Source organism: Zalophus californianus, chromosome 10, assembly GCF_009762305.2.
Source record: "Zalophus californianus isolate mZalCal1 chromosome 10, mZalCal1.pri.v2, whole genome shotgun sequence".
NCBI classification, from domain to species: domain Eukaryota; kingdom Metazoa; phylum Chordata; class Mammalia; order Carnivora; family Otariidae; genus Zalophus; species Zalophus californianus.
Window position 1 is genome coordinate 76,762,731 of NC_045604.1, and position 27,811 is coordinate 76,790,541.

At 43.3% G+C, this 27,811-nt stretch overlaps 1 protein-coding gene across 2 annotated transcripts; it reads left to right on the plus strand.

The window, feature by feature from the left end:
- The first annotated feature begins 52 nt into the window (after positions 1 to 52).
- C10H16orf72 (chromosome 10 C16orf72 homolog) lies at positions 53 to 27,811 on the plus strand. 2 transcript variants are annotated; one of them, XR_003523158.2, is made up of 5 exons: positions 53 to 740; positions 1,403 to 1,483; positions 12,346 to 12,621; positions 24,722 to 26,283; positions 26,817 to 27,811. XR_003523158.2 is itself a non-coding variant. In XM_027612434.2 (4 exons), the coding sequence occupies exons 1-4, from the start codon at positions 515 to 517 to the stop codon at positions 24,964 to 24,966; spliced, it is 828 nt and encodes a 275-aa protein (XP_027468235.1). In that variant the 5' UTR covers positions 53 to 514; the 3' UTR covers positions 24,967 to 27,811. The 2 variants fall into 2 exon arrangements, 1 of the variants encoding a protein (XP_027468235.1); XM_027612434.2 differs by having other exon boundaries at positions 24,722 to 27,811.

Here is a 27,811-nt window from a genome sequence, read left to right on the forward strand (position 1 = left end):
CCAACCGGGCAGGGGAACCGAGGCCGAGTGGGCGGTGCTTCACCAGTCAGCATGTGGGCGGGGGAGGGCGGGGACCAGCAGCCGCAGAGGCGTCGACGGTGGTAGCGACGACGACGTTCTTCAGTGTTCGGGGTGGGCTCGGCTGTGCAGGCCGTGTTGCGCGGAGGGTTCGGCGGTCAGCGGCGGCGGCCCTAGGGGGGCCGCGGCGCCATGGGCAGGCGATAGACGGGCTCGGGCCGGCGAGGCGAGGGGCGGCGGCGGTCGTCCAGGCCGCGGCGACCTTCGGCGGGGCCCGGGGGTGGGGAGGCCCGGGGCGGGGGTCGTCCCGGACAGCGCGGGGCCGCGGGGCGGGTCTCGCAGCCCGTCGGGGTGCAGGAGGCCTGGGCCGCCGCGAGGAGCTGCCGCCGGCCGCTGGGCCCCGCCGCCGGGCCGCTCGACGACGACGCTCCCGCGGGGGCCCCGCCTGAGGAGGACGCGGCGGCGGCGGCGGCGAGGCCGCGGGAGGCCGCGGAGGATGGAGGAGCGGAAGGAGGAGGGCGAGGCCGAGATCCAGGAGCACGGGCCGGAACACTGGTTCTCCAAGTGGGAGCGGCAGTGCCTGGCTGAGGCCGAGCAGGACGAGCAGCTGTCCCCCGAGCTGCAGGAGGAAGCGGCGGCCGCCGCGCAGCCTGAGCACAAGCAGCAGAAGCTGTGGCACCTCTTCCAGAACTCGGCCACCGCCGTGGCTCAGCTCTACAAAGGTGAGGCCCGCCGCCGCCATCTTGCCGCTGTCGCCGCCCCGCTGCCGACGCCGCCTCGGGGTCTGCGGGTCGGCGGGGAGCCCCGAGGGCGGCCGTCCGCCCACCCGCCCGCCGGGCCGGGTCGGGCCGGGCCTCCGCGCCACAGCCGCCCCGCCGCCCCCTCCCCACAAGATGGCGGCGCGGGGGGCGGGCCCGGCGGGCAGCCGCGGCCGAGCGGGGGGCTGGCGCTGGGGGCGCCCCCGTTTGGGGCCGCTCTCGGGGGCCCGCCCGCTGCTGGGGCCCGGCTGCCGGCGCCCCCGGGCCGGGAGGACAGGGGAGGGGCCCCCGGTCACAAAATGGCGAAGTGAGGCGGCGAGGCCGGCCCATTGTGCCCGGAGCGGGCCTCGGGGCGGAGACTGGGAGGGGGCGCTTCCATCGGCCGCGGTCGGTCCTGGGGCTGCGCCTCTGGGCCTCGTGGCTCGCCCTGGCCCCCGTCGCGACCCCCTTTCTGCAGTCCTCGCACTTGAGAGTGGGATCCTGAAGCCCTGGAACAAAATGGCGAAACCTAATATGGCCGTTCCGGAGTGATTGACGCCCAAATAACATATCTTTCTGTCTCTGTCTCTCTTTCTGTGTCTTTTGTGTTTTTTTTTTTTTTTTTCCCTCCCTCCCCGCTTTTTCAGACCGAGTGTGTCAGCAACCAGGACTTTCTCTCTGGGTCCCCTTCCAAAACGCAGCCACCGCCGTCACCAATCTCTACAAAGGTAAAGATAACCTTGCTGCATTGTCGGCTAAGAGGAAGGGCAGCCTGCGTCAGGGTTTGAGCCTTGCGCCGCGAGGGTATTAGACGCCCTTTCCCGGATTCAGACTGTCGGAGCCTTTGCTGCTGCGGAGTCCAGCCACCAAGTGCCCCGGAAACTTCGTTGGTTGAGAACTCCCGGGGTGGTCTAGCTAGATCCTGCATCTCGGTCGGGGCGTTTGACCCCTCCCACCCCCCCCGACCTCCCCCCGGGCACGTTTGACACTGGGGGCAGTTTTGAATGTCATCCCGAAGAGGGGGCTGCTGAATATCCGGCCTTGCAACAAGGCAGGCTTCCCCGCCCCAAATGCCAGTAGTGCGGAGGTTGAGAAGCCCTGAGCTGGGAGACGAGTGAGGCGTGTTTCTTCTCACTGGAGAGGGCACCCAGGGAAGAAGGGGGTTTCTTTTGCCACAGAGAGGTGAACACCTCCCAGAAGAGTCTTTGAGTTAGGCGGTTTAGACCAAGGTATTTTCGTGGCGTTTAAGTCCGTTGAAAACTAGCTGATTGGAATAAACCGTGCACATTAACATACTGCTCTTTCCTAGCAACTTCAAATACTTGCTTTCAAAACTACGGCGTATCCGAGTGTATAGTGTTGGCAGGAAATGTGTGATCAGAGTTTGCATTGATTTGTGTTTTATGGTAGCGTCTTTCTGGAGCTAATCCTCTCCCCTCCCCTTGACATGAAGTTATGTCAGTGAATGTTCTTGTTCATTGTGCTCTCTCAGTAACCATGGCTTTCGATTTTGTGTCTTAATGATTTTGAAGTTTTGGAAATTTGGATTTGATACTTCTTTGGGGCAAGGTTTCTATGGAGAAAGGATGTGAATTTGACTGTTAATCTTAGTAAAAATGTAATTAAACGCTTTCAAACTTGGAGAAGCTGCGCGTAACAGTAATGGACTTTGTGCATTTCAAAATGATCAGAACAGGTTAAAACAGGCTGTGGAGCGACTTCTCAGATTCTTTTGCGTAAGAATGCAAACGATGGTAGCATTCTATAGGAGAAATAATTTATTGTGAGATGTCTTGGGTGGAATTTGCAGTTTTTTGGGATAGTAGTTTGAAAACATAAAGTGAAACTGGTGAATAGAATGTTGATTTTAGGGAAGGAGGAACTCAATCTACGCCTGGTAGAATGGGGAAACACAGATGGTGCCCCAGTGGTCAACTTTGATTTTATGTAGCTGAGTTTCTTAAATTTTGACTCTTGAGTAAATTACTCTAACATCATCAGTGCTTGAGGGTCTTCAGCATTGTCTGGATTGGCTCTTGGTTTCATCCAATTTTGAATAATGCTTAAAACTTGTTTTGGGGGCCCTGGGTGGCTCAGTTAGATAAGCATCTGCCCTTGGCTCAGGTCATGATCCCAGTTCCACCGCGGGCTTCTTGCTCAGCGGGGAGCCCCCTTCTCCCTCTGCCTGCTGCTTCCCCTGCTTGTGCTTTCTCTGTCTGACAAATAAAATATAAAAAAAAAAGTTTTAAAAACTAATTTCTTGGAGTATAATTTGGATACTGCATAATCACCTTTTTAAGAATCATAGCTTGAATTTGACAAACGTACTGTGAAGACATAGAGCATCTACCTCCAGCCCAAGCCCCTGGCACCACTGATGTAATTGCCATATATATATATGGTTTCCTGTTTCCATAAGGTCTTGAATACATACAGCCTATGGCACAGTTTTTTGGGCCTGGCTTCGTTCCCTTCCCATGTTTCTGAGATTGATCCAAGGAGTTCATGCTGCTGGTGTTAATAAGCAGCTCAGTGTCCATTTTGGCCCTCTCCCCCACCCCAACCTTTTTTTTTTTTTTTTCTTGAGTAGCATTCTGTTGTCTGTGGGGTGCTACAGTCTGTCCATTTGTTTGTTGCAATTGATTTTTGCTTGAAGTGGGGGATGGCACCATTTTTGGTGGCTTTTGTATGCCTCTCTCTGCCGAGGCCATACAAAAGTAGGAACATTTTTTAGGTACTCTGTTTAATTTTTGGTTCTGTTGTGTACTGTTACAATGTGTCTTTTTAGGACTAAAGCTGACACTTTTCTGTAGTGTTTCATATAAGAAGATGGATTCAGAAGCTGAACTCTGAAATCCCAAATTGGATTGCTTGATTTGAAATTGCTTTTTATAATTTATTAGTTTTCTTTGTTCAGAAGATTTAATGAGAGACATTTTTAAAAAAATGAAAATCACATGTTCTTGTTATTGCAAATGTGTTAGATTGTTAGAACTGGTTTTATTTTACATCCTATTTTTGTAAAAGTAAATGCATCCTTTTTTACCTGGTAGGAAAGGTAAGTTGTCGTTTGTGGAATTTGGTAGTGTAGCAAGGTACTCAGATTATCTGATTGAAGGAGAGGAGATAATGCTCTGCAGATACACTCACGTTGCTCTTTTTCAGGGTGAAGTCTTTGGAGAACAGGACTACAGCTGTAGGAATAATTAGATACCTTAAATAGAACCAGTACAGTAAGCAAGGTAGTGTCACCAGTGCCTGCAGCCTTAAGTAGTGGTAAATCTAAGTCATTGTTCATAGCTCTGATTAAATATTTACATGTAATTTACAAGGGGGAGGGCTTGTAAATTTGGAGGGCTCTCTTTAAGTGGGCAGTGCTTCTCTATTTTGTCTGATTACATGCTTATCTGGCAAGCTAAAAACGGCTCATTTTGCAGACTGGGGAGAGGTTCTTGATAACTCCTAAAAGGAACACAGGGGAAGTTCAGAATGGAGGTAAAAGCCTAGCTGATGGCCCCTTTTGATTGCTTATGGGCTTTTAAAAGTTGAACACTCAGTTATTTGGTTTGGCTGGAAGGATTTAGAGGAGAGTGAGTTTGTTCCCTCACTGTGGACAGAATTCAGCAAAATGAAGTGTGTGGTTCCTTCTACTCCCTGTTGTAGGGCCAAAGTTTGGTATTCTCTTTTGGAAAGGGGAGGAGAAAATCTTGGTTGCTGGTTCTTGTTTCTACCTTGATTTGGTAAATCTAAAGAGGGTGATGTTTGTTTAGGTTTCATTTATGTTCTCTTCCTGGCCTAGTAGATTTTTTGATAACTGCGACTGAAGAGGGGAGTGAAAAGTTACTGAGGTGGTTTTAATTTAGCCTGGGTTCATGCTTACCTGGGAAATAATTGGCCACACCTAGTGGTTTGCTTTTTAAAGCCCCCTCCTTGCATTTTCCTGGGTGCCAATTGTTATCTCTGTCTCCTGACTGCTTATTAGGAAATTATTCTCCTTGTTTAATGCTAAATTCCTTCTGTTTGGGGTTCCTTGCTCAGAAGAGAGGTTGGACTGGTGGTTGTCCTTTGGGACAAGGCTATCTTAGGAGCCCCAGTGGTCAGCCTGAGGTGGGTGCTGATACCTTAGCTCTTCAGCAGTGTCCTTGACCCAGTGCTTGATCATACCCCATAGGGTCATTTCTCAGCACTTACCTAATGGTTCTTTTTCTCAGGTTTTTAATGTTTTTTTCTTCTTTGACTTTTATTTTATGCTAAGTTCCATTTCTTTGCCTCCACTTTTAATTAATTAGTTAGTCTTTAAAAAGTATTTTTAATTCAAAAAAATTTTTTTTTTTTTAAGTAAGCTCTACATCCATCGTGGGGGCTTGAACTCACGACCCTGAGATCAAGAGTCACATGCTTTACCATCTGAGCCAGCCAGGCTCCCCTGCCTCCACTTTTAAAAACTGCATTTGAGACCTTTGTTGCATGCTGAGTAGTGTCACATATGTTGAGAGCTTTCTCTTGATACTGTTTGTGTGAAAGATGTTCCTGGTTCACTCCCTGAGCAGCATGTGCCCAGGGAACATCTGTACTTTAGCAGTGTTTGAAGAAGGCCAGCATTGTTAGAATGGTGTCTACTGCTAGATGGTCTCAGTTCTGGTTTTGGCCTGTCATTACTTAGCTGTGTGGTCCTGGAGGCAGATGATGGAGCTAGGTGCTGCACCATGGTGTTCTTTTCATTCTCTCAACTGAAACTGGGGATAAGTTACCCCTACTTTAGAGGACAAGATCTGAGTTTAATGCAGGTATATGGTGAGTATTCCAAGCACTGACCTTGTTGGTTTTTTTTTTTTAAGATTTTATTTATTAATTTGAGAGAGAGAAACAGTATGAGAGGGGAGAGGGTCAGAGGGAGAAGCAGGCTCCCCGCTGAGCCGGGAGCCCGATGTGGGACTCGATCCCAGGACTCTGGGATCATGACCTGAGCCGAAGGCAGTCGCCCAGCCAACTGAGCCACCCACGTGCCCTGACCTTGTTGGTGTTTTAAGTTCTGTTTTCTAGGTGTTTCTGGCTATGGGCAGTCCTTAAGATGGAAGAAACTCTAGGTTATTTTTTGTCTTTGCATTTCTTGTGTTGAGCTTGTTTGGAGGTTCTAGCAGGGGAGTGCAGCTACTTGTATACCCTTGACCGAAGAACGGTTCTCTCCTCTATTGGGGAAGGTCGTCCTCTTCAACCAAGCACGCAGCTTCGGGAGGGACGCACATGGAGCGATGAGGGAGGAAGGGGACACCCGCCTAGCCAGCCAGATCAGCCGAATCAACCCTGGCGATCAGTGGGGTGACAGATGTCGCAGCCAGATCGCCCTCACATCCTCTTCTTGTGTTGAAATAAGCTTTGTGGTGTGGCGCTTTCCTCCTTCATCTTTCCCTAAGAGGGGTAAATGAAAATAGAATTGACAGGTGATAAAAATGGTATGATGCCCTTTAAGTCCTTATTTTTGAGATCTCTTGATACCAAATCCCTTCATAACATGCTGTCTTACTTCAGTGTGGCCATTTTAGACTGTACGTAAAGTGAAACTGAGCAGGATGTGCTGAAAATTGATGGGCCCGGTGGTGAGTGAGTGACATATAAACAAATGGTCAGAGAAAGCCTGTTCCACCTTGAGACCAGTAGTAGGATTTCATTTCCTTAAAATTTGACTTTCTGGAGCTGGTTTGTGACTCTCCATTTTGCAAAAAACTATTACTGACCTTTGAGAGTTTGTTCAAAACACCAAAGTATGGATTACAATTAGAAACCCTAAGTCTTAAGTTTTATTCTTTAATTTTTGCTATAAGGAGCAGTGACCTCAGTCATTCCTAACACCATTTGTAGATTCTGTTTGTAAATTTTTGTGAAAGACATTTTCTAATGTATAACTTTTCAGGAAGGGATGTTTTGATTGCAGGTAAGCAGAAATTACAAGTCAGGCTTCAGTGGTGTGGACATGGATTGGCTCCTATCTGACTCGAAGGTTGAGGGTAGGATTGACTTCATTCAGTGGCTCAAACTGTCCTGCTCTGTAGTCTCTTGGCCAGATTTGGGTCACATGCTTACTCAGAACCAGTATCATAGCTACCGTTTGGGGCTATGCGGATTAAATTAGGACTAAACCACATGTTCCACCTTTTGAGTAAATGTGGAGGAAGCTCACCCCAGAGCTGTCCAAACAGCAACTTGGGAGTACCTTTAGGAGAGGGAGGATGAGGATTGGATGCCAGGCAAGTGGGGTTGCTACAGTTTTTCCCTGGCTCCTGTCCTTTCTGTGTGTGCTAGGTGAAAATTAAGTAATTATCTGAGAAGCTAGAAGTTGATGCCTATTTTTGGATAATACATTGTCAGGGAATGCATGAGTCGTTTTCTCAAAACAGTTGGAAAATGGATTTACTTTGCCTACAATTTAGATCTTTGTTCCTTTTTTCTTTTTTTTTAAAAGATTTTATTTATTTATTTGACAGGGAGAGAGGCAGTGAGAGAGGGAACACAAGCAGGGGGAGTGGGAGAGGGAGAAGCAGGCTTCCCGCGGAGCAGGGAGCCCGATGCGGGGCCGGATCCCAGGACCCTGGGATCATGACCTGAGCCGAAGGCAGACGCTTAACGACTGAGCCACCCAGGTGCCCCTCAGATCTTTGTTTCTAATGAAACATTTTTAATACTTTTTTCCCCTGTGGCAGACTGGGTGACTAATGCGGATTGAATTTCTAAGTTAAACTATTTTGTAGTCATTAGTATTCTTTGGAAATGTTGCTTTGATCTAGCAATGTGCTCTTAGAGTTTATAGATCCTCTAAGGAGGATGGGGGGGATGGTTTCTCTTTTGCTGGGGAAGAACTACATTCTAGGAGGAATCTCTCAACTTATCTAACTTTGGGCAAGGCCCTGTGAGCCTCTCAGTTCCAGTTCCTAGTTTAAGAAATTGGATGTCTGCTCTGGCCAACTCACATAAGGTTTGTGAGTATCGAAAAGCTATAAATGGTTCTTCGATTCTTTGTCTTAATCTTGTCTGTGTATCATGTAAGAAAGCTCCGCATTTGGTCTCCATCTCAGAAATCAGGTGATGCTGTGCCTGTTGTCCCTTGACAGTGGTGAGAGGATTAGACTTCTAAAAATCTGGAATTCCATTTCAGCTGCTTCTATAAAAACAGTTTTTTAAAAAACGTAAGAAACATGGGACATCTACTGTGACTTGGCTGCATCAGTTTGTTTCTTGAACAGGGAAATGAATGTGTTGTGCTTAAAGGTTAGATTGACATTTTGATGCCCTTGGGGTTTGCCTAACCTTCTAGCTTATGGCCCTATTCCACAATGGCTTTGGCTTCAGTAAAATAGTTTTGGACGTACAACTGTCCCCACAGTTTTTGTGCTCTGCGTTTCTAGAATTTGGATGTCTATTTGTCAAGGTTCAGATGTATTTACAGCAGTCTTTGGCAGAGAGCCTTCAGAAAGCCATCCTTGTGTGTGTTTATTGTGCTGCTGTACAGTAAATCAGCCTATGGTCACATTAAAATCTAGCCTAGTCATGCCTAGGATTCTCCAATACGTATTCACATCTCTCCAGTTCAGGGTATGATAGGAGAGTTTTATTTTCAGCCAAGTAACTGTTTAAAGTCCTAAACAGAAGGACTGTATTTGAAATGCTTTTGTGTCAACATGAGATTTTCTCTTTAGGGAAGTAACTGAAATTGGATTAATCTGTGGTAAGGTAATTGGATTTGGCTTTCAGGATGTGCTGTGAATGGTATAAAACCAAATTATGCCCAGGCGGTGCAAAAGCAGGTACCCGAAGACCTTAAATGTCATACCTGCTTTTCTCTTCCTGTACCTTCTAATTTGTAAAAGTGTTTGGAATGCCTGATAAATTTAGTTTGTTCTTGGTTGGTTCTGATGTTGAGACTTGCTCAGAATTTCTGAGGAGAAAAGATTTGGTCAGTTACGTAAAAAAAAATTTTTTTGGTTGCGTAAATTTTAAAAAAGAGCATCACAACTCACTCAGATAACTGTCTTTGATCTAAACCAGGGAATATTGCATTTTCCAACTTTGTTCAAATCTGTGATTGAAGCATCACGCCCTCCCTTGGGGCATCTGGCTGGCTCAGTAGAGCGTGTGACTCTTGATTTTCAGGGTTGTGAGTTCAAGCCTCAGGGCGTGGAGCCTACTTAAAAAAAGCCTCAGGCCCTTGCAGATCTGATTTTTGGGACTTGTGTCCTCAAACCACAACGTAGCCAGCTTTCTTCCCTGGATTGTCAGTTTTTTAAATAACCACCTCAGGTGGCCCCCTCCCTTTGGTTCTCTTGAGTTTTGTATCTAGTTGAGGGAGAAGGTTTTGCTGTCTGTTTGCCAGGTGTACCATTTACATGCCTGCTTCATCCTGCTTTGCACTGCACAAGCCTGCTTTGGACTTGTTTCTTACAGTCCTTCTGTGCTTCCAACATTTCCCCTGTCTACTTCCAGTCTGGGCCTACTTCCATTTGGGTCTTGAAAAAATAGATTTTCCTTGGTCATTCTGTTTGGAACCCACTTCTCCACTTATGAGCTTGAGTATAACAGTTCTTTCAGTTGGGCAGGTTTGTAGAAACCTGCTTGCTTTGAGGTTCACATTTTGCATTTCTCCTTTCTGTGGTGCTATGGGATGGGCTTAGGTTTTGCTCGAAGCTTTGATTTCTCTTCGAATGCTTCCAGCTCTTTCAGAATCACTCTTCTAGGTAACAGCTTTGCCAAGGTCATCTTGAGTTTATATACCCCTAAGGCTGGCTTTATCTAAGTCTTCAAGAGATTGGAAAGTACTGTGTTATTCTTTTAAATGTTATTTACCTTTTTCTTAAAAAGATATATTTAGAGCACAAGTTGGGGGTGGGGAGAGGGAGAAGCAAACTCCCTGTTGAGCAGGGACCCTGAAATCATGACCTGAGCTGAAGGCAGAAGATGGCTTCACCGACTGAGCTACCCAGGCATCCCAGTGTTACTTACCTTTAAAGTGGAGTTCATGCCTGCTTTGTTTATGATGAAATGAGAAATCAGAAGCCATTGGTTCACATTGTAACTTGGCCATTATTTTAGTAATCAGACAGAGAAATACTTCATTCCAAAGGTGCTTTTTATGTCTTTAGAATAAGAATAATCCACTTCTCAAAGTTGTGATGGAGTTGACTATTTTTTTTTAAGATTTTATTTATTTATTTGACAGAGACAGCGAGAGAGGGAACACAAGGGGGAGTGGGAGAGGGAGAAACAGGCTCCCTGCTCAGCAGGGACTTGATTCCGGGACCCTGAGATCATGACCTGATCCGAAGGTAGACGCTTAACAACTGAGCCACCCAGGCGCCCCTGGAGCTGACTTTTTTTTTTTTTAAGATTTTATTTATTTATTTGACAGACACAGCGAGAGAGGGAACACAAGCAGGGGGAGTGGGAGAGGGAGAAGCAGGCTTCCTGCTGAGCAGGGAGCCTGATGTGGGCTCGATCCGAGGACCCTGGGACCATGACCTGAACTGAAGGCAGACGCTTAACGACTGAGCCACCCAGGCGTCCGCTGACTATTAAAGAGTGCTCCCATCTTCCATTTTTTTGTTTGGAAAAGTTTTTAGCAGTAAGTCCTGATCATCTAAGGAATGGGCCTTGTGATAAAGTTCGGCTTGTGCTGCCCTCTTACAGTCTTGCTTAATAATGCAAATTCATGCAGCTTGGGATCCTTTTTTTTTTTTTTTTAAAGATTTTATTTATTCATGAGAGAGAGAGAGAGGCAGAGGGAGAAGCAGGCTCCCAAGGAGCAGGGAGCCCGATGCGGGACTCGATCCCGGGACGCTGGGATCATGACCTGAGCCGAAGGTAGACACTTAACCATCTGAGCCACCCAGGCGCCCCAGCTTGGGATCCTCTATACTGTATTATTGTTTCTTTCTGGAGCACAACTCTATTATTGCTTTTCCTTTCAGAGTCTTCTGAGTTACGTGTTTTAGATAAGGAATTAAAAAACATGGCCCAGGGGCGCCTGGGTGGCTCAGTTGGTTAAGCAACTGCCTTCAGCTGAGGTCATGATCCTGGAATCCCAGGATCGAGTCCCTCATCGGGCTCCCTGCTCAGCAGGGAGTCTGCTTCTCCCTCTGACCCTCCCCCTCTCATGCGCTCTCTCTCTCTCTCTCATGCTCTCTCTCAAACAAATAAAATCTTTAAAAAAAAAAAAAGCCCAGAAAAGTAATAGAGGAATGATTCTTTGTGCTACAGAAGAATTCTTGCTCTTACAGAAAACCCAGGGATAAATGGAACTGTTGTCTTTAATGTCATTAAAGGTATACTTGTGAGTTTCTGTGAGCCTAGCAGTTCAACTAAAAATAAAGGGTAGTGACTTAAATTTCCTAATAGGTCAGGGATCATTTGTTGAAAACGTGCGTTCTGTATATACAGGGGTAGTATTTATTTACAGGGAGACTGGAAGGCCAGTCTGAGAGATTTTTAAGGCAAGGTCTTTTGGGAATGTTTGAGTTACGGGAAACTGTTGGGAACTGGAAGCACAAAGAAAGTACATGTAGGGAAATGAATGTTTCCACTCTGCTGTTTGGTTTTGGTGTTGAGTAGTCAATCAGTTCTTCCTCTTGATTTCTAAAATGTTTGCTGCTGCCTTCAGTGTGTTCCCAGTTCTGGGTACTGAACTTGTCAGTAGGAGTGCATCCCCAAAATGACATGGTAAATGCAGGTAGCCTGAGTGATCTGTAATATTTAGTCATTTGTTGAATGATAAGATGCTCCTACTTAGAATTTATTGTGAGAATTCTCGTTTCTGCAGGAGAGTAGAGCTTAGTGGTAAGAACCACAGACTCTGGAGCAAAATTTCAGCTCTTGTATATATTCTGTGACCTTGCTAGAGTTACTAAGTGCTCAGTAGCTGTTTCCTCTTTGCAATAGGGGGATCCCTAGTACCACTTTCAAGGTCTTTTTTTTATTTGAGCAATCTCTACACCAGTGGCGGGCTCGAACTCATGACCCCAAAATCAGCAGCCCCATGCTCTATCACTGAGCCAGCCAGGTGCCCCTCAAGGTCTTCTTGCTACCTTTTTTCTCAGGTGAAGCAGAGTATAGTACTAATACACATTTAATAATTTACCCATCATTAGTATTATTAAACAGGCTAGCAAGATTTTTAAGGGAATAACATTTTAAAAATGGTAACTTGGCTTTCTATTTAAAATTACTATTTTTGGGGGGCACCTGGCTGGCTCAGTCAGAAGAGCATGCAACTTTTGATCCTCAGGGTTGTAAGTTCGAGTCCCACGTTGGGGGTAGAGATTACTTAAATAAACCTAAAAAAAAATAAAAATTTTATTTTTTTTTAAAGAACAAGGCAGAAGCTCTAGGACTATGTGATGTGTTAACCCTGAATTTAGACCACTGAGATTAAATGCCATGTGTAACACTTCAAATGTAGATGAAATACAGTTTAGTTTAATGGATTACCCCATACTTCATGATTCTCATTCTGGTTAACTTGTAAAATGGTTTTCTTTTAGAAGAGAATGCAGCCTGGCTCTACTGATCATCATGTATCTTTTTTCTTGTTCTTTTTTCCTAACAGAAAGCGTGGATACTCATCAACGAAGTTTTGATATTGGAATTCAGATTGGCTATCAGCGACGCAATAAGGATGTGTTGGCTTGGGTTAAAAAACGCAGAAGAACTATTCGTAGAGAAGATTTGATCAGCTTCCTGTGTGGGAAAGTTCCTCCACCACGAAACTCTAGAGCTCCCCCAAGACTGACTGTAGTGTCCCCTAACCGAGCTACTTCAACGGAAACTAGCTCATCTGTAGAGACTGATTTGCAACCCTTCCGGGAAGCCATAGCTCTGCATGGTAAAGCCGTTTAAACATATTTCTTTGGAAAAATGGTTAAGAGTGTGCCTGTGGACCCATTTTCACATTTAGGTTTAGATCCAGATATATTGTCTGTGTTTTGTCTATTATAGTAACTACGTGCTCTAGAAATGTTTAAGTAGAATGTAAGCTAAGAACTTAACGTGGGCAATTTTTGAATGTTAGCTAGCCCATCCTAAAAAATGTTTTTAGAAAGCTAGTTTGAGCTTATCAGTGTCACAAATAACAGAATCTTTTGCAACGTTAATTAGACCTTACTGCTTTACACTTACTATTGTACATGTTTTCTTACTATTCTGAGTCAAAGAGGAAGTTCTTGTGTGTTAAGAATTCTGTTACATTACTGACTGCCCGGAGAGCCTGGTCAGTGGCAGGCAAGTGAGGCAGGTAATTGTTGGGCTGTTATTGTGGAACTCCCTTTGACACTCTTGAGTTACTGAGTGTGCCTGTAAAGGGGGTGAGAGTTGATGACCCAAGTGGGAATGAACAGATGTAAGAATAAGTGACTTTGCTTACGTCTGTTGTCCCTTAGGTCCTTGCTTTGATAGTCAGGACTGTCAGGACAGTCTGTCACCATCTCCCCAGGCTAGACCTGCCAGACCTCAGGGCTTTATTAAGTATTACTGAAGAAGCCTGGGGGTGTGTAGTCAACAAGTCTGTTGTTTGTCCCTCTCTAATACAGATTTACAAGTAGAGCTGGAAGAGGTATTTACATGACATTTAATATTGCTGTAAAAATAAAAGAACAACAAAGTAATGAGACTTAGTTGGAACTGAACAGGAAACATGCGTGATGCAGGTGATATAAGAGGAGAGAAGTAATTAGTGAGTTAGGTCAGGAGGCCTGTTGAAAGTGAACATTTCTGGGCCATAGTATAGGTCATCTAAAACTAAGTAACCTGGTGTTAAAAAGGGTGGGATAGAAATGCAGAGGGCTTCTATATTCTTGAAGCTTTAAGGCTTGTACAGATTCTTGTTCTCTTTGGCAGACCCTGATTCTTTACCTAAAACCCTAATCAGAGCATGGGGTTGAAAATGTTTTTTCCTCCTGATAGTTTATGATAAGTTAAAAACACAAACATTTATTGCAAGAAAATCCCTGATGTGTGGATGCAGTACTTAGGACTGCTGGCTGTTTCTAATGTAGGGGAATAGTCATGCCATCAGAACTTCTCAAACTCAGGCAAAAACAAGGTTGATCTGTTCTTACTCAGTTACAGATTTCACCTCTTTCACCATTAAGTTTGGAACAAATGACTGGAAGTGTGTGTAGTGTCAGGTGACCAGCCTGTCCACAACGGTATGGCTGGATGTGGTTGTCTCTAAGCATTCTGATTTTCTTTATTGTTAGGTGCATTTATGATTCATTCCATACCTCTCTCGTTAGTTTTTTTTCCTGTATCATACTATACTTTAGAAGATAGTTTTAAGACACAAATGCCACTCCTATTATAAAATCTTAGGGCAGTTGTATATCCTTGTAAAAAGTGCCAGGTTTCCCCCCCGCCCCCCCCCTTTTTTTTGACTGTTAAGCTTGTGATTTGTTCTTTTCCTGAATTTTTGGAGTTCTAGTAACACTGTAGTTTTAAGAAGACACTTTAAATCTTGACTTATATTTAAATTGTGAGGTTCAAGAAGGTTTAAGGCTGTGTAGAAAAGTAATCTTTCCCTTCAGTAGATCGCAAGTAGCACCGGTCCAGGATATACTGGAGACTCTGTGTACTCTTAACTCCTAAGGCTCCTACACTGAATTCCCGTAGTTAAAACACTGTTGTGGTCAAGTAATACGGCCCCTTGGAAGAGTATACAGAAACATAAATTACACTGAGTTTTGTGCTTAGTGGTTTTAGAGAACATCAGTGTATTGAGAATGCTAGTCTGGTTTGAGTGTTTAAAGTGATTTGAATGATTTCTAGTGATAGGGCATTGTTGACTAAATTATAAAACAGATTAATGACCAACTTTGTAACCAGGTGGCTTTGTGATCTGAGTTCCTGGATAGTCTGTAAATTGAAGTGAAAACTGCCCAGATGATCTTCTAAAATGTATTTGGAGACATCTTCAGTAGGGTACATTCTTGTCAGATTTAGTTGCATATAAATGCATATAATTGCTTAGCCAGATCTGTGAAACGTAGTTGAAGTCAAATTGAAGTTCTTAAGGATCTGCATTGGAAGGAGAGTCTAAATTCATGAGGTTTTGGACTACAAGGTGGGGAGGGGGATATAGGAAAAGAGTTGCATGTTGAAGTATACTTACTAAGTTTTTAAAGAGCAAACATGAGTGTAGACGCTCACATCATCCTATATCCCTTTTTATGAGAGGACAGTTTTCCCCCATAGTTTTTCTTAATCAGCTCCTGAATACTCACCAGTACCAAACACACCTACATACATCTAAAATATGCATTTTATTTGAAGAAAAATGGCAAAGATGTAAGATACTTGTAGAACATTTATTTCCTTAGACACTGAGGGTGTGATAATGAGTAAGATCTTCTGATTAGTACCTTTTCAGCCTCGGACTTAACAAAATTTCAGTCATACATAACATTAGTTAATGGTTATCCAGCAGTTTCAGTCAAATCCTTTGGGTATTGAGGCTTAAAGAATATCATCCAGTGCTTTATTTGGCACTGGTCTGCAATATAGGTTGCTTTTTTTCCTGTGTACCATGGGATCTAGTCATTTGGATATTAAACTTCCCAAGAAGTCAGAGAAATACTAAGTGTGTGCTAAACTGATTTTTGTCCTTGCCTTGTTAATCCTTGTCTTAAAATAAGAACATCAAAAAGTTATCAAGTGCTGAATTAGTACCTGCCACCTGTTTTTAATGTAACAGAAGATTTCAGATGGACCTAAAGTCCTCTGGACTGTTTTGTGGTTCTCAGTCTCCCTTTCTCATTCTACCTCTCAGGCATCTTTTCTCATTTGGAGCTTTTCTTTTCTTCGTTATTTTATTTTATTTTTTTTCTTTTCTTCATATGCTCTTTCAGCCTCGATCTTTCCTCAGGCTCTTTCACTGACTTAGATTACACTCTCCAGGTCTGAAGCCCTAACCACCTGCTGCAAGGTCCTGTACTTGTAGGCCCCTGTTCCTGACTGCCTGGTGCATGTGCTCCATTGTCCTCTGGCAGATGTCCATACCACAGCATCCCTGCATCTGTCTCACATAGATGTCTGTAGTCCCTTCCAGCCCTGTTAGCAAATACCCGTCTTTTCCTCATTGAGCCATTCAGATGGATATATGTCTGTGCTATATCTGGAAGAGTATAAATGAAGAGTGAGTGCTTCCTTTTCTGTTGAGGCCAACACATACTTGGACAGTTTATTTTAATGGCATGAACGTGGTATGTGTAAGATATTCTAGGGGCAGAAAGGGACATTTTACTACGCAGCCTGGCTGTGCGTTAAGAGAAGGCTTTTTGGAGGAGATGAGGACTGGGCTCCTGGAATAATCTGCTTCCTGCTCTTGCGTCCTGGCCCTGGGATGACCCAGTCGCCAGTCCATGTTTCCTGGGGCCACTGGAGTAATCTTTTCCCATCTTGTCACTTCCCTGAAAAATAACTTTTGTTTACAGCTGATAGGTTGCAGTCAGAACTCAGCATGGCGTTGCAAGGCCCTTCTGATTGGGTCTTGACCTTGGGTCAGATACCTTAGCCATACTGTCTCATCTGTGGAACATCTCCATGCTCTTTTCCCAGATCTTTCCCTCTGCCTGCTCAGACTTAAAGATGGATCAAGCGCCTCTTCCAAAATGAAGCTTTCTTGCAGATCTCCCTTCTGAAGCCTTCCTTGAGCTGTTCGTCTGTTCTCCCCTTGTGGCTGTCCCTCCCAATAGATTGGGGCTACCTGAGGGCAGGGCCTTGTCTTAAAGCTTCTGGCTTTAACAGAACCTGGCAAAGAACCTGGTGTAGATGTGTTCTGAGTTAACAGAGTTCAGAGGTCTGTTATGTGTATGGATACAACACAGTGGGGCCAGAGAACCTTTAGGAAGAGTTGAGGATCACAGATCTCGGGATGACTGCAGTGAGGGTAGAAGGAATGGTGTGTACCTTAGGAGAGCTACGAAGGAAACTCCTTAAATTAGAACTACTAAGATTTTGAACGGGGCTTGATGATGATGCACCATTACAGCTATGTTAGTGTTTACTTTGTGCCAAGATTCTGCTAAGGAGGTTCTCATTTAATCCTGCACTTGCCTTGCGTTATTGCCATTTTGTTGATGAAGAGAGGGGGCTTATTTGGCTTCGGTGGAACAGATTAGTAAGTGGTAGAATAGATACTCCAGATCTGCCTGTCTCCAAGTGCATGCTCTTAACCATTGTGCCTCCATATTTGTACATTTGTGGTCCCTCCCCCATGGGTCTGGGGGTTGGGTAGGAAAGAAGATTTTTCTTCTCTAAAGACATCAGACAATATATGCATTTTCTGTCTGTCTCAGGTTTCTCGCCATAAGTGAATCTCGTTAAGTAGGCTTGAAGTGAATGGTTCATGACTTGTATTTCTGGTTCACTTTAGTAGAAAGAGTAGTTAGGCTTTTTTGTAGGTAGGCTATATTCTCAGTATGACCTTGGGCAAGATGGTTAACTTTTCCAAGGCTCTCCTCCTTTGTGGAAGGTGGTATACTTTGTAAGGTGTTAGATTGAGAGAAACTAAGCAAAGTACCTACCTACCCTTTCACAACACTGTTTTTTACCTTGAGAGAAGGGGGACTTTTGATTAGTTCCAAGTCCTATGAGTGCCCTCTTTGCCTCTGGGTGGCATTTCACTGCAAAAGTAGACCTGGAACTCGGGTAGCCTCTGAAGATACTTTTTTCCCCCTCCCTTTTCAGTAAGGGTGGCCTTTTAAATTACGTATGTCACTACAGAGGGGAAGGATAATGTAAAACTTACTGTTAATTACTTATGTTACTTGCTAGGATCTGGAGCTTTTTTTTTTTTTTTTTTTTTTCATTTTTCATGTTGATATAATGAAGTTGGTGCTTTTCTCTTTCTGCTGGATGGACAGATTCTCAGTTGACTTGCCCAAGCTAGTGTTGTGTCTGGAAAGCCTTAGATTGAAATCTGGTCTCCTCGTTCTGAGTTTTGTTCATTATTGAGGAAGGGGTTAGGTGAAAAGGGTCCAGGGTAGGAATGGGGCATGTGTTCATGGAAGGGAAGTGAGAGACCAGGCTGAGAGGAGCAGTTGGATGCCAAGGCAGACGTCACTCTTTTGATACCTTATTTAAAGCCTCCTCACTCACATCCTCTCATAGATGGTCTTTGTAGGTTCCTGGCTACGGTTCAGACTGTTCCTATACAGATCAGAAACACTTGGTTTTAGTTCCAAAAGTCATTTTGATGACATTTTTTTTTTTTAAGATTTTATTATTTGACAGAGACCGCGAGAGAGGGAACACAAGCAGGGGGAGTGGGAGAGGGAGAAGCAGGTTTCCTGCTGAGCAGGGAGCCCGATGCGGGGCTCGATCCCAGGACTCTGGGATCATGACCTGGGCCAAAGGCAGACACTTAGCGACTGAGCCACCCAGGTGCCCCATTTTGATGACATTCTTGACTGAGGTACTAGGAACCAACCTCACTGGGCCTGGGTTGTCCCTTCTGTAAAATTCCATCCATTCACACTCACAGGCCCCTAGCACGCAGGGTGTGGTGTCATAATAGGCGCTGGTGGGAATTGCTGTCATTGGCACTTGGCTTTAGGATCTCACTTTGCCCAGTTTTAAGTTCCTTTCGTGTTTAAATTCACTAGTGTAAGTACTGAAAGGGGCTTAGGCAGGCTAGCCTTTAGTGTGACCCTGGAGAATTTCAAACAAAGGAAAGAAACAAAGTTTGTCGTTTTAAAGAAAGCACTTAGTGAGTTAATACAACAGCTCCTAAGTATTGGAGTCTGCCATCTGAACCCTTTTTAGTTTGAAACCCTCCCTTTTGGTGGATGTGGTATTACTAGTTCTCATTTCTGCAGTTCAAATCCTTCTGTGGCAGTGGTGGTGATTTAAAAATAAAGTATATATTGTCATTTTGTAGCCTTTTCTAGTGCCCAGCATTTACTGAACACTAAACACTAAGCACTGTTTATTAGAGGCTAGTGGTAGGGGCCTGTGATACAAAGATGAGTTACATAATATCCTTGAGTTTCTAGCCTGGTAGAATTGTATTAGAACATTTGAAGTATATGAATTGAGAGATTGAGACCCAGTACCATTGCCCTAGGAGTGTTGTTAAACTCCCATTTCTGGCTCCTCCTCTGTTGCCTAACAAAGTCTTCTCTGGGCTAATTTACATGGTTATCCTTAGTCTCTCAAATAAATCATTAAATTGCTTGAAAGGGTCTTGGATCTGGAGGACCTGGGTGTAAGGCTTTTTCAGAAAATCATAAAAGGTCAGAGGAATTTTTACCTAGGAAAAATGTAAGGCAAATTCCTAATTTGTCATACTCAATGTATAAAACTAATCCCTTCTTTTCCTGGTGTTTATGGAAACCTGTGGATTCCAGGCAGCTTGAACCAATAGGGTTTTTGTTCCCTGAGCACAGGTTTTTGTAGCCTTTGCTAATTTATCAGAAAACATTCTTTGGACCTGTGTTGTGCACTAGAGCAATACAGAAGAAAAGTTAAATTTTGGTGAGAACAAGGCCTCTTGATAGAATTTGCTAGATACCTGAGATCCAGTACATTTAAGAAGAAGTTTTAAGTATTTGTGCTTGGTTCTGTTTCTTCCCCTTTCCTTATCACTCTTGTCCCCTTCTATCCATAGAGCTAAATAATTTAGAAACAAATATTTGATAGCTAACAAGTATAGTATAAACGAAACTCCTTGTAACTTTCCGTTGCAGAGGACTAACTGGAACTGACCTATGGGGGATTTTGATCCATCCGTCACAGTCCCTTCTTTTGCCTGTCTGTACTTCCAGTACAGCATGTGGAACACAGTAGTAGGGACTTAATAAATGTGTGTTGAATGTTGCAGTCTGCATCTTCGTGAAATAATAGAACTGTTGATAGTTACTTAACAGTAAAATATTTTAAAAACTTATTTGGAAATTAAGATGTAAGAGATTAATGCACCAAAGCAATCTCATCACTTAATTGCTTAAAATTGATTATTTCACAGAATCTTCTTTAATTAAAATCCCTTGCAGGCTGGAATTTCTAAATTATGGCCTTTGTTCAAGCCAGCTTTTGAGAACAAGAACAATGAAGGCAATTAACACAGCATTAACATTTTTGATGAAAAGTTGGCATTTTCTGTATATTAAGATTAGATATTAGCTGCTGAAGTTTCTGGGGTAGGACTTCAAGCTACCAACATCATTGATATGAAATTGTTTTGAACTTGCAGTAAAATTTTGTTGGACATTTTCTCATTGACGTGAAAAGGAGTCCATGTAGCCATGCCTCAGTCAGTTTACTCACCTAGTACTGGTAGTTATGAAGCACTTTAACATTTGAGTTTAATTTTTCCGCTAGTTTTCTGATTTATAAATACCAGTCTCTTGGAAAGTTTGAAAATTTCCGAAAAGTAAAAAATTCAGTATCTTGTTATCCCACTATATAGAGATAACTACAGTTAAATGTTTGGTGCATTTTCTTTCAGTCTTTTTTTCAATGTATAAATATTAAAACTATTTCATAGTTGAGATCATACTGCATATATGGTACTGTATCTTGCTTTTTTCATTTTAACGTCGTGAGCATTTTTCCCATGGCATTAAAACTGTCTTTGAAAAATTTGAAAGCATTGGGCTGTCAGCATAACTGAAAATGTTTTCTTGGTGTGACACATGTATCTTTGTAATTGGTTTGATTTAGTGTGCTTTACTTCAATAAAAATTCAGTATTACAATTTACATATTGGGGTGGGGAGTGGTATCTACTTCAAATTACTAAAATCTTAGTAGAATTCCTTTTTCCATGATTTGAACTCCTTCCCTGGTGCATTTAAACACGACATTTTACACACAAGTGCTTGCTTGCTTAAAACCTCAGAACACCACTCTGCAAAGGGAGCGCTACCCACTTGAATAGCGCAGTTCATTTGAAATGCAAGAATGCCAGTGTCCTGGGGTTCCAGTCAGGAAGTTCTCACTTTGTTCAAATGGTGGGGATTTCAAATCCCCACTCTCATACTGGAGATGGGAGAACTGGTGGAGCATATCTGCCCAGGGCCCTGAGCCTGTGCTGAGTGGATCGACCGTAATGACAGCCCGTGTATTCTCCTCCAGGGCTGGCCCTCTGCCCTCGCAGGCTGCAGGGGTTTGGGGAGCAAGTAGACAGTGTAGATGCAGCCCCCAGGCCACGGGCTGCCGGACAGAGGAAGGGAGGTGGGCCGGTTCTGCGCTTGATCTTTCCGTGCCTGTGACCTGACTCCGTGCTGGGAAACTGGAATGACATGGAATTAATTCTGGAAACAGGATTTTCTTACTATCTCAAGCATGAATTTGGTATGAAAATAATAGTTATGTGCTACTTTTAACAACTGACCATGTAACATAGATTCCTATAACCTGGACTGTGACTTTGTTTTAGCTCCAGTGGGAGCTTTCTTTTCAAAGTATGATGAAATCAGCCTAATTTTTTTTTTTTCTTACTCCTGCACTAATCATTTAAATTGGATGCAGAAACTAAAACTGATTGAGTTTATCTTGTATTAAGCAATGGAGACTTTTCTGTCTAATCATACTACTTGTTCTGCTTTTGTCAATTGATATTCCCATAGCCCTTTTGAAAAAGTGTGTTTTGGTAGAAATTAAGTTGTAAGCCCTTGGGCCGTACAACTTAGTTTTTAGTTCTGAAGCATGTCTAGACTCTCTGTACTTGTATAGGCCTGATCATTGGCTTAGCTAAGGTTTCCTGAAGCATCTTCCAGTAGCTGTCATTGGTTTATAAAATAAAATTTGGGCTGTTTAAAATAATATATTTTTCGGTTGTTCATCTTAATTTTTTTTTTTGACACTTTTGAAAAGTCTTTTTGGGGAAGATTTTAGATCGTTAAACTTTGAGAAGAATTTTCACTGCTGAGAGTAGATAGGAAGCAGGTAATGTGGCACATTGTGACTTGACTTTAGCTTCCAAACTAAGCCCCGAGTCATACACCCAACAGAAAAAAGATTGTGATTTTCCAGCAGTTACTGGGGAAATTTCAAATTGACCAAATTGATAATTTAATATCTCTTCTTTTTCATGGAGAATAGCAGTGGAAGCAATAGAAGTATTTGCTTGATGTGCCTGTTCACTTCTGGTGGAGTATTCTGTGAGCCTTGGGTATTTGTCCCTTAGGTGTTAAACACGTTGCTATGTTAACAAGAGGGGTTCTGGGGCGGGGGGGCGGGGGTTGTTGAGTTCTCTTGGTGGTTTCAAATGATAAAGGGATCCTCAGTTTAATTATTGAAGTAGCCCAGTTTCGTGCAGAAGGCCCACATTTTGCAGTGTAATCTCCTTAGGACTTCCTGCATTATGAAACAGCTATGAAAAGGTTATTGTCTTAAGTTCTTGGACACCTTTTAGTAGTTGGTTATGGACTGCTAGGTTAGAAAAAAGAAAGCACAGCTCTCCCCTCAAACTGTGGTGGAGAGCTGGAAAAAAATGCCAGCAATTTGGGAATAATTGAGTTTTTTAAAACTTGATGGCAAAGATTTAAGAGAGGAAAACCACCTGGGTTTGTTTCCTGGTGTTGGAGAGGTGAATGAACGTCAGCAGCTTTGGATTTCAGGGGGTTTCAAAATGGGCAGGACTTTGACGCACCCTCCTGTTTTCAGAATTCGGTGAATGCTGTGTGCCAGGCACCAAGGGCGAATATTAGGTAGAGATGAAACGACCCTGTCAATAGGAAGAGACAAAAGATCCTACTGCACTGTGTAAGATGAGCCCAGGATGTTTCTTTCCCTTCTTTTTCTTTATGTTTAATAAACCCATGTGGGCTGAGGAGGAAGCGTGGTTCATCTTTGGTGTTACACTGGAGATGTCCAGCAGGCAGTTAGAAATACGGATGGGTCCTTGAGCTCAGGAGAAATGCCTGCTCCTGTGGAAAACGATGCCTGTAGGTAAGCTCAGGGGTCAAGGACACCACCCTGGGGGACACCAACCTGTCAGGGGCAGAAGAGAAGCCCACAGAGGCCACTGATGGAGCTGGCAGGCTGGAGAACAGGAAGGAGTGGAGAGTTTCAAGCAGGAGGGAAGAGGAGCCAGCAAGATACTAAAAAAGGAGAGAGGTAGGAGAACCAGGAAAGAAGCCTGAGCGGGCAGGAGCTGCTGAGGAACTAGGGGCCTCAGTCGGCAGGAGCAAATATTGGGAGGCACAGGCCCGACCCTCAGAAAGAGATCCTCAGAAGGAACCGCAGATCCTTTGCTTTGGCAGCGCACATCCACACTCTCCCGGTGGGAGTGCAGAGGGCAAGAAGGGAGAAAAGCTAACTGTTGAGTGAGGCCTGAGGCAGGCCAGACCCTAGACCCTGTCGCCACTTCCTGCTGAAATGTTGACCTTAAGAAGGGGCAGGGTCACAGTGAAGGGGAGATCTTAGATCGTGCTTGAGTTTGAGCCCCAGCTCTTGCTCACTGGCTGTGTGACCTTGGGTCGCTTGCTTAACCTTAGAGCATTTTGGGCTCGGTTTCTCATTAACCTCGGTTTCTCATCCACAAAACTGGTAATACAGATGGCAGAGGATTATTTTGAGGATGAAATTTAAAAAGTACGTAGCGCCTAACACAGGAAGTGCTCCAAGATTAGTGCCTTTGTCTTTTTTTTTTTTTTTTTTTTAATAGGCACCAGCCTTGGAACAGTATGGAGCTAAAGAGGGGCGTGATCAGTCTTCCTGTGGCCACCAGTGGGGAGGGAGGACGCATCTTCCACAGGGAGAGCAGTGAGGGGGCTGATCGGTACCAGGGAGGGAGTTTGAGAGCAGTCAGAAGAGGTGTGGGCTGCAGAACAGGATCATCCTAAGGGTGACTGTTGAGGCCACGGGCCTGAGAATGTTCACAGAGTATTTGTAGTGTAAGAACAATGTCGAAGGGAATTTATTAATTGATTTGATGTGGTAGAAAGCGGAGGATTTTTTCTCGACTTAATGTTCAAATTTAAATCACATTTACAGAGTATAAAATTAGAATGGGCCCCTACCAAACCAACTAGAATAATGTAAGGGGAAGTTGATAAGGCACATCCACTGTCCGTGATGTGAGGTTTTCAAATTCAACACTATGGTTAATGTTTCCTGGCCTCACTTGTTCCTTTCACAGGTTTATCCTATACCTTTCAGAGTGGAACATAAGTTTGCCTCCTTAGCTATTCAAGAGTCTAAGGAATGAGTGTCCCAACGATGAGTGCTGGGTCTATTCTGGATTTAATTCAACCTTGAAAGCAGCAGGATTTTTTTTTTATACCATCCTTGTGTTCCCTCCTCTGAGGGATTATATATGGTAATAAGGCTGTCCAAAGGAGTATCTACCAAATACAGTCCAGACCTTGGGTGATCATATAGCTTGATTTGTCCAAGGGCAGACTGACTGTACTTGATTTCCCAGCATACTTTTTAATAATGACCCCTTTTTTGGGCTCAGGAGTGCACTGTTTTGGATGATAAATTATAAAGTCAACTTTTGAAGGGGTAGTTGGAACAAGCCCACTCAGGCCTGGAAATGATTGCTTGCTCCCTTGTGTGCACATAAACACACTGGAATGATCTGTTGGGGATGGTAACTGGATAACCAAACTGACCTGTTTAAAAGCAAGCACCTGGCTGTCCTCAGCCATAAACTACAAGTAACATACATACCGAGTAGAGTAGGTGGGAGGGTTTTGTGATATGTGTGTACACCTAGCAAGGTGCTTACGACCTAATATACTTCCAGTAATTGGTAATTATCAATATTGTAAATATTGGTAGTATTAACAATAATAAAACATCTACATCAAAAGCCCATTGATTCGTTTTTCCAGAAGAAAACAAACTGCTCCCTGGTGACCCCCCCTTAAGAAAACAGGGAGACATCCTTTGATCCTATGAAACATTGAACGTAAAGTGGGTTGCTTTCAAGAGGGTTCAATAATCGAGCAACTCTAAAACCTTTTTTCTTCTTCCTAGGTCTTAGTGGTGCAATGGCTAGTATAAGCGTGCGTTCGAGTACCCCAGGCTCTCCTACACATGTAAGCAGTGGATCGAATGCTAGTCGAAGGAGAAATGGACTCCATGATGTCGATTTGAACACTTTCATATCAGAAGAAATGGCACTCCACTTGGACAATGGTGGAACTAGAAAGCGTACCTCAGCCCAGTGTGGCGATGTCATTACAGACTCACCAACCCATAAACGCAACAGAATGATCTAAACTGCAAACATTTTCACACCCACCATGCTGCTTGAAAGCCACTTGATCCTCAACATATATTATTGCAAAGGAAACATGAGGCCATCTTCCCTTGTTCACTGTTTAAGACAAGTGAATTCTGTAGTGGTTGCCATAAAAGGAAGTTCTAGGTATTTACAGTAGATGCCTCTTGTAACTATGGCTTTCCTAAAACTATAATCCTAGCAGAGGACATCAGAATCGTGTAGTCATTAGCAAGATCATCATAGGCAAACATATATCCGTTCCAAGGCTAAAAGTGACCTTAACTGTATTTATTCTCAAAGGGAAAGGAAATATCAGATGTTTATTTGGTTATGGAATGCCTTTTTCCCCCCCTCTTCCTCTCCTTGGTCCATTTCCTGCTGTGTTGAGTATTTTGCTTCAACAGTATTGCCAGGTTCCTAAAATTATCTCAAACCCACGATTTGGCTTCCTTGTCAAATCTGCAGGCTTCCATTTTTTTTTTTTTTTTTTTTTTTGCAGCACTAGATCATGCACCTGCGCTCTTTGGGAGTCACAGCGTGCGACTTCTAACGATTGGACTGTGCCCTGTTTTCAGTTTTCCAAGCAGTTTCTAATTCTGGTGATTGTGATGTAAAGAGGTGCTATGATGGTCATGCAATTAATACTTAATATTGAATCAATACACAGAACTTTATCGGATTCACTTTGTGTGTGTTAGTGCTCTAAAAGTAGCAATACTATTAAATTGCCCCCATACTGACCCTGTAGGCTTAAAATACTCCCGTTTTAAGACAAGTACTACTTCCCACGCAGGGTACTGTTCCTTATGGTAAATGTAAACACGTAGACTGCATTCAAGGGGGACCTAAAGTAGAGAGATCATGAACTTTGAGGATGGGCTTCCTTTTCGGTTCAGTATTAGTGAGAGGAGATGGATGGTGGGGGAGGGTAGGTATTCCAGTCTTTTCGTGTCCCCGTAGTACATTTTTCATGAATTGCCCTACTTTGTGTGCAGTTTCCATTGGAATGGCAGAAGATAAAGGTCTTTTATCTGCTAATAATGTGGTCACAACTTAAGTAGCACTCTCTGGTCCCTCTCCCCTAACAAGTGCAGTTTGGAATGTCATTCTCTAAGAGATGGAATCGCATGGAGGCTCTCTAGGTGTTAGGTAGACCTAAATAAAGGTTCCGAGTAGATCCTCTGTTGAGTCCCTGTAAGACCTTTTGTAGCCACAATGTTTTAGAGCATGTTTGATTGTTTCCTCTTCATTTTTAATATCTTGAACTGAATGATAGTCTTTTTTAGATGAAGAACTGATGTCAGCCTGCCAGGTACTGTAATTTATTCTATCATATTATTATATTATATATCAAGTAGGACAGTGAAAATGTTTCCTTGCAAACTTGTAGTCCAGTATCAGTTAACTTCTGTTTTTATCCTGAAAAGACCATTGCAAATCAGTGTAAGGGTTTTTCCAGTAATTACTCACAGCACTTTGTTAAAGTTTGCAATTCCTTCAGCCATTTAATAATAATCTTTCTGTGAAGAAACTGCTGAGTTAACCATAAAATTCATTGACTGGGTGGGAGGTGAATGGAATGTGTGAGCTGAAGTTCTGTACTCCTTATAGATCTAGACCTTATTTAAAAAAAAAAACCAAGTCAATTCCATACTAAAACTAGGAACGAAAGTGAGGTATTTCTAAATTTTTGCAAAAGTGGATGAGTTTTTGTTTGATACGTTCAATCTGTCATTTTACCTGAAACAGATAAGCCTATGTATTAATGAATACCTTTAAGCTTCCCTTTGGACCATGCCTAGAAATGCATTTGGAGTTACCGCTGTTTTTCTATCGTCAATTTAGATTCTGGAATTGGCGTTTGGTGGTGTGAAGCGTTGCCCACAAGTGGCCGGAACTCCTCTTCGTAAAGGATTTTGAGATTGAGGAACGGCTGTATAATACTCCCCCTTATGCCTCGGTTCTAGTTCCTCCCTCTCAGTTGAATAACAATTTTTTATTTTTGGTTGTTTTTGTTTTAGTTGGTGCTCTGACGCTTAATCTCAGTACCCTTTACTCTTGATTGTCAAATTTTGATAAAACATGTGCCATTTTCTTTGGTAAGAGAAAGCAGGTCTTGTGTCTGCCAGAACACGATTTATATGCCTTATTGGCTCCATTAAACTTTTTAAAAACTTTAGCACTCGTTACTTTTTTCCACTGCATTTAATCTCAAATGCTCTTTGTCAACCTCCTCGTAACTCCTCTGCGTGCTCTGTCTCATTGCTCTCTCCCGTGCCCCCTGAGCACAAAGTAACTGTTAAGATCTAGGAGTAGAAAGGGAAATGATTTCTTCTCATAGAAAGACTTAGTTCTGACTGCTAGATTTTTGAAGCCTTTGATTGTGCCATTTTAGATCCAAACAAATCATGGAAGATTGCATATTGTGTGGTACTTTTTTAAATAACATTGAAAAAAAATTTTTTTTTTCAGTCTCTTGAGAACAGTGTAGGCTGAATTTTAAAACTTAACAGTTTACTTTGGGGGAACAGAACCTCCCTTTATCTTTTAAGCTAGATTCTCGGATTCTTTTAGACATCATGGCTCATTAGATCTGTTCTCGTCACCCTAACTTGGCATGAGTGGGTTGAGTTCATCCTTACACTGCAGTGTTCTGAGCATGGCTGAAGCATTAAAAACTTAATTATAATGTTTAGTATTTTATAGAGCAAAATTAATGGAAAGCATTTGGCTGAATCTAAAGACCCGCAGTCAAATTCTTCAATGTGGTTTACCCAACTGGAGTAGTGGTACACACCTTTAAATCATTCAATGAATAAATAATTTAAAAAACCGAAAAA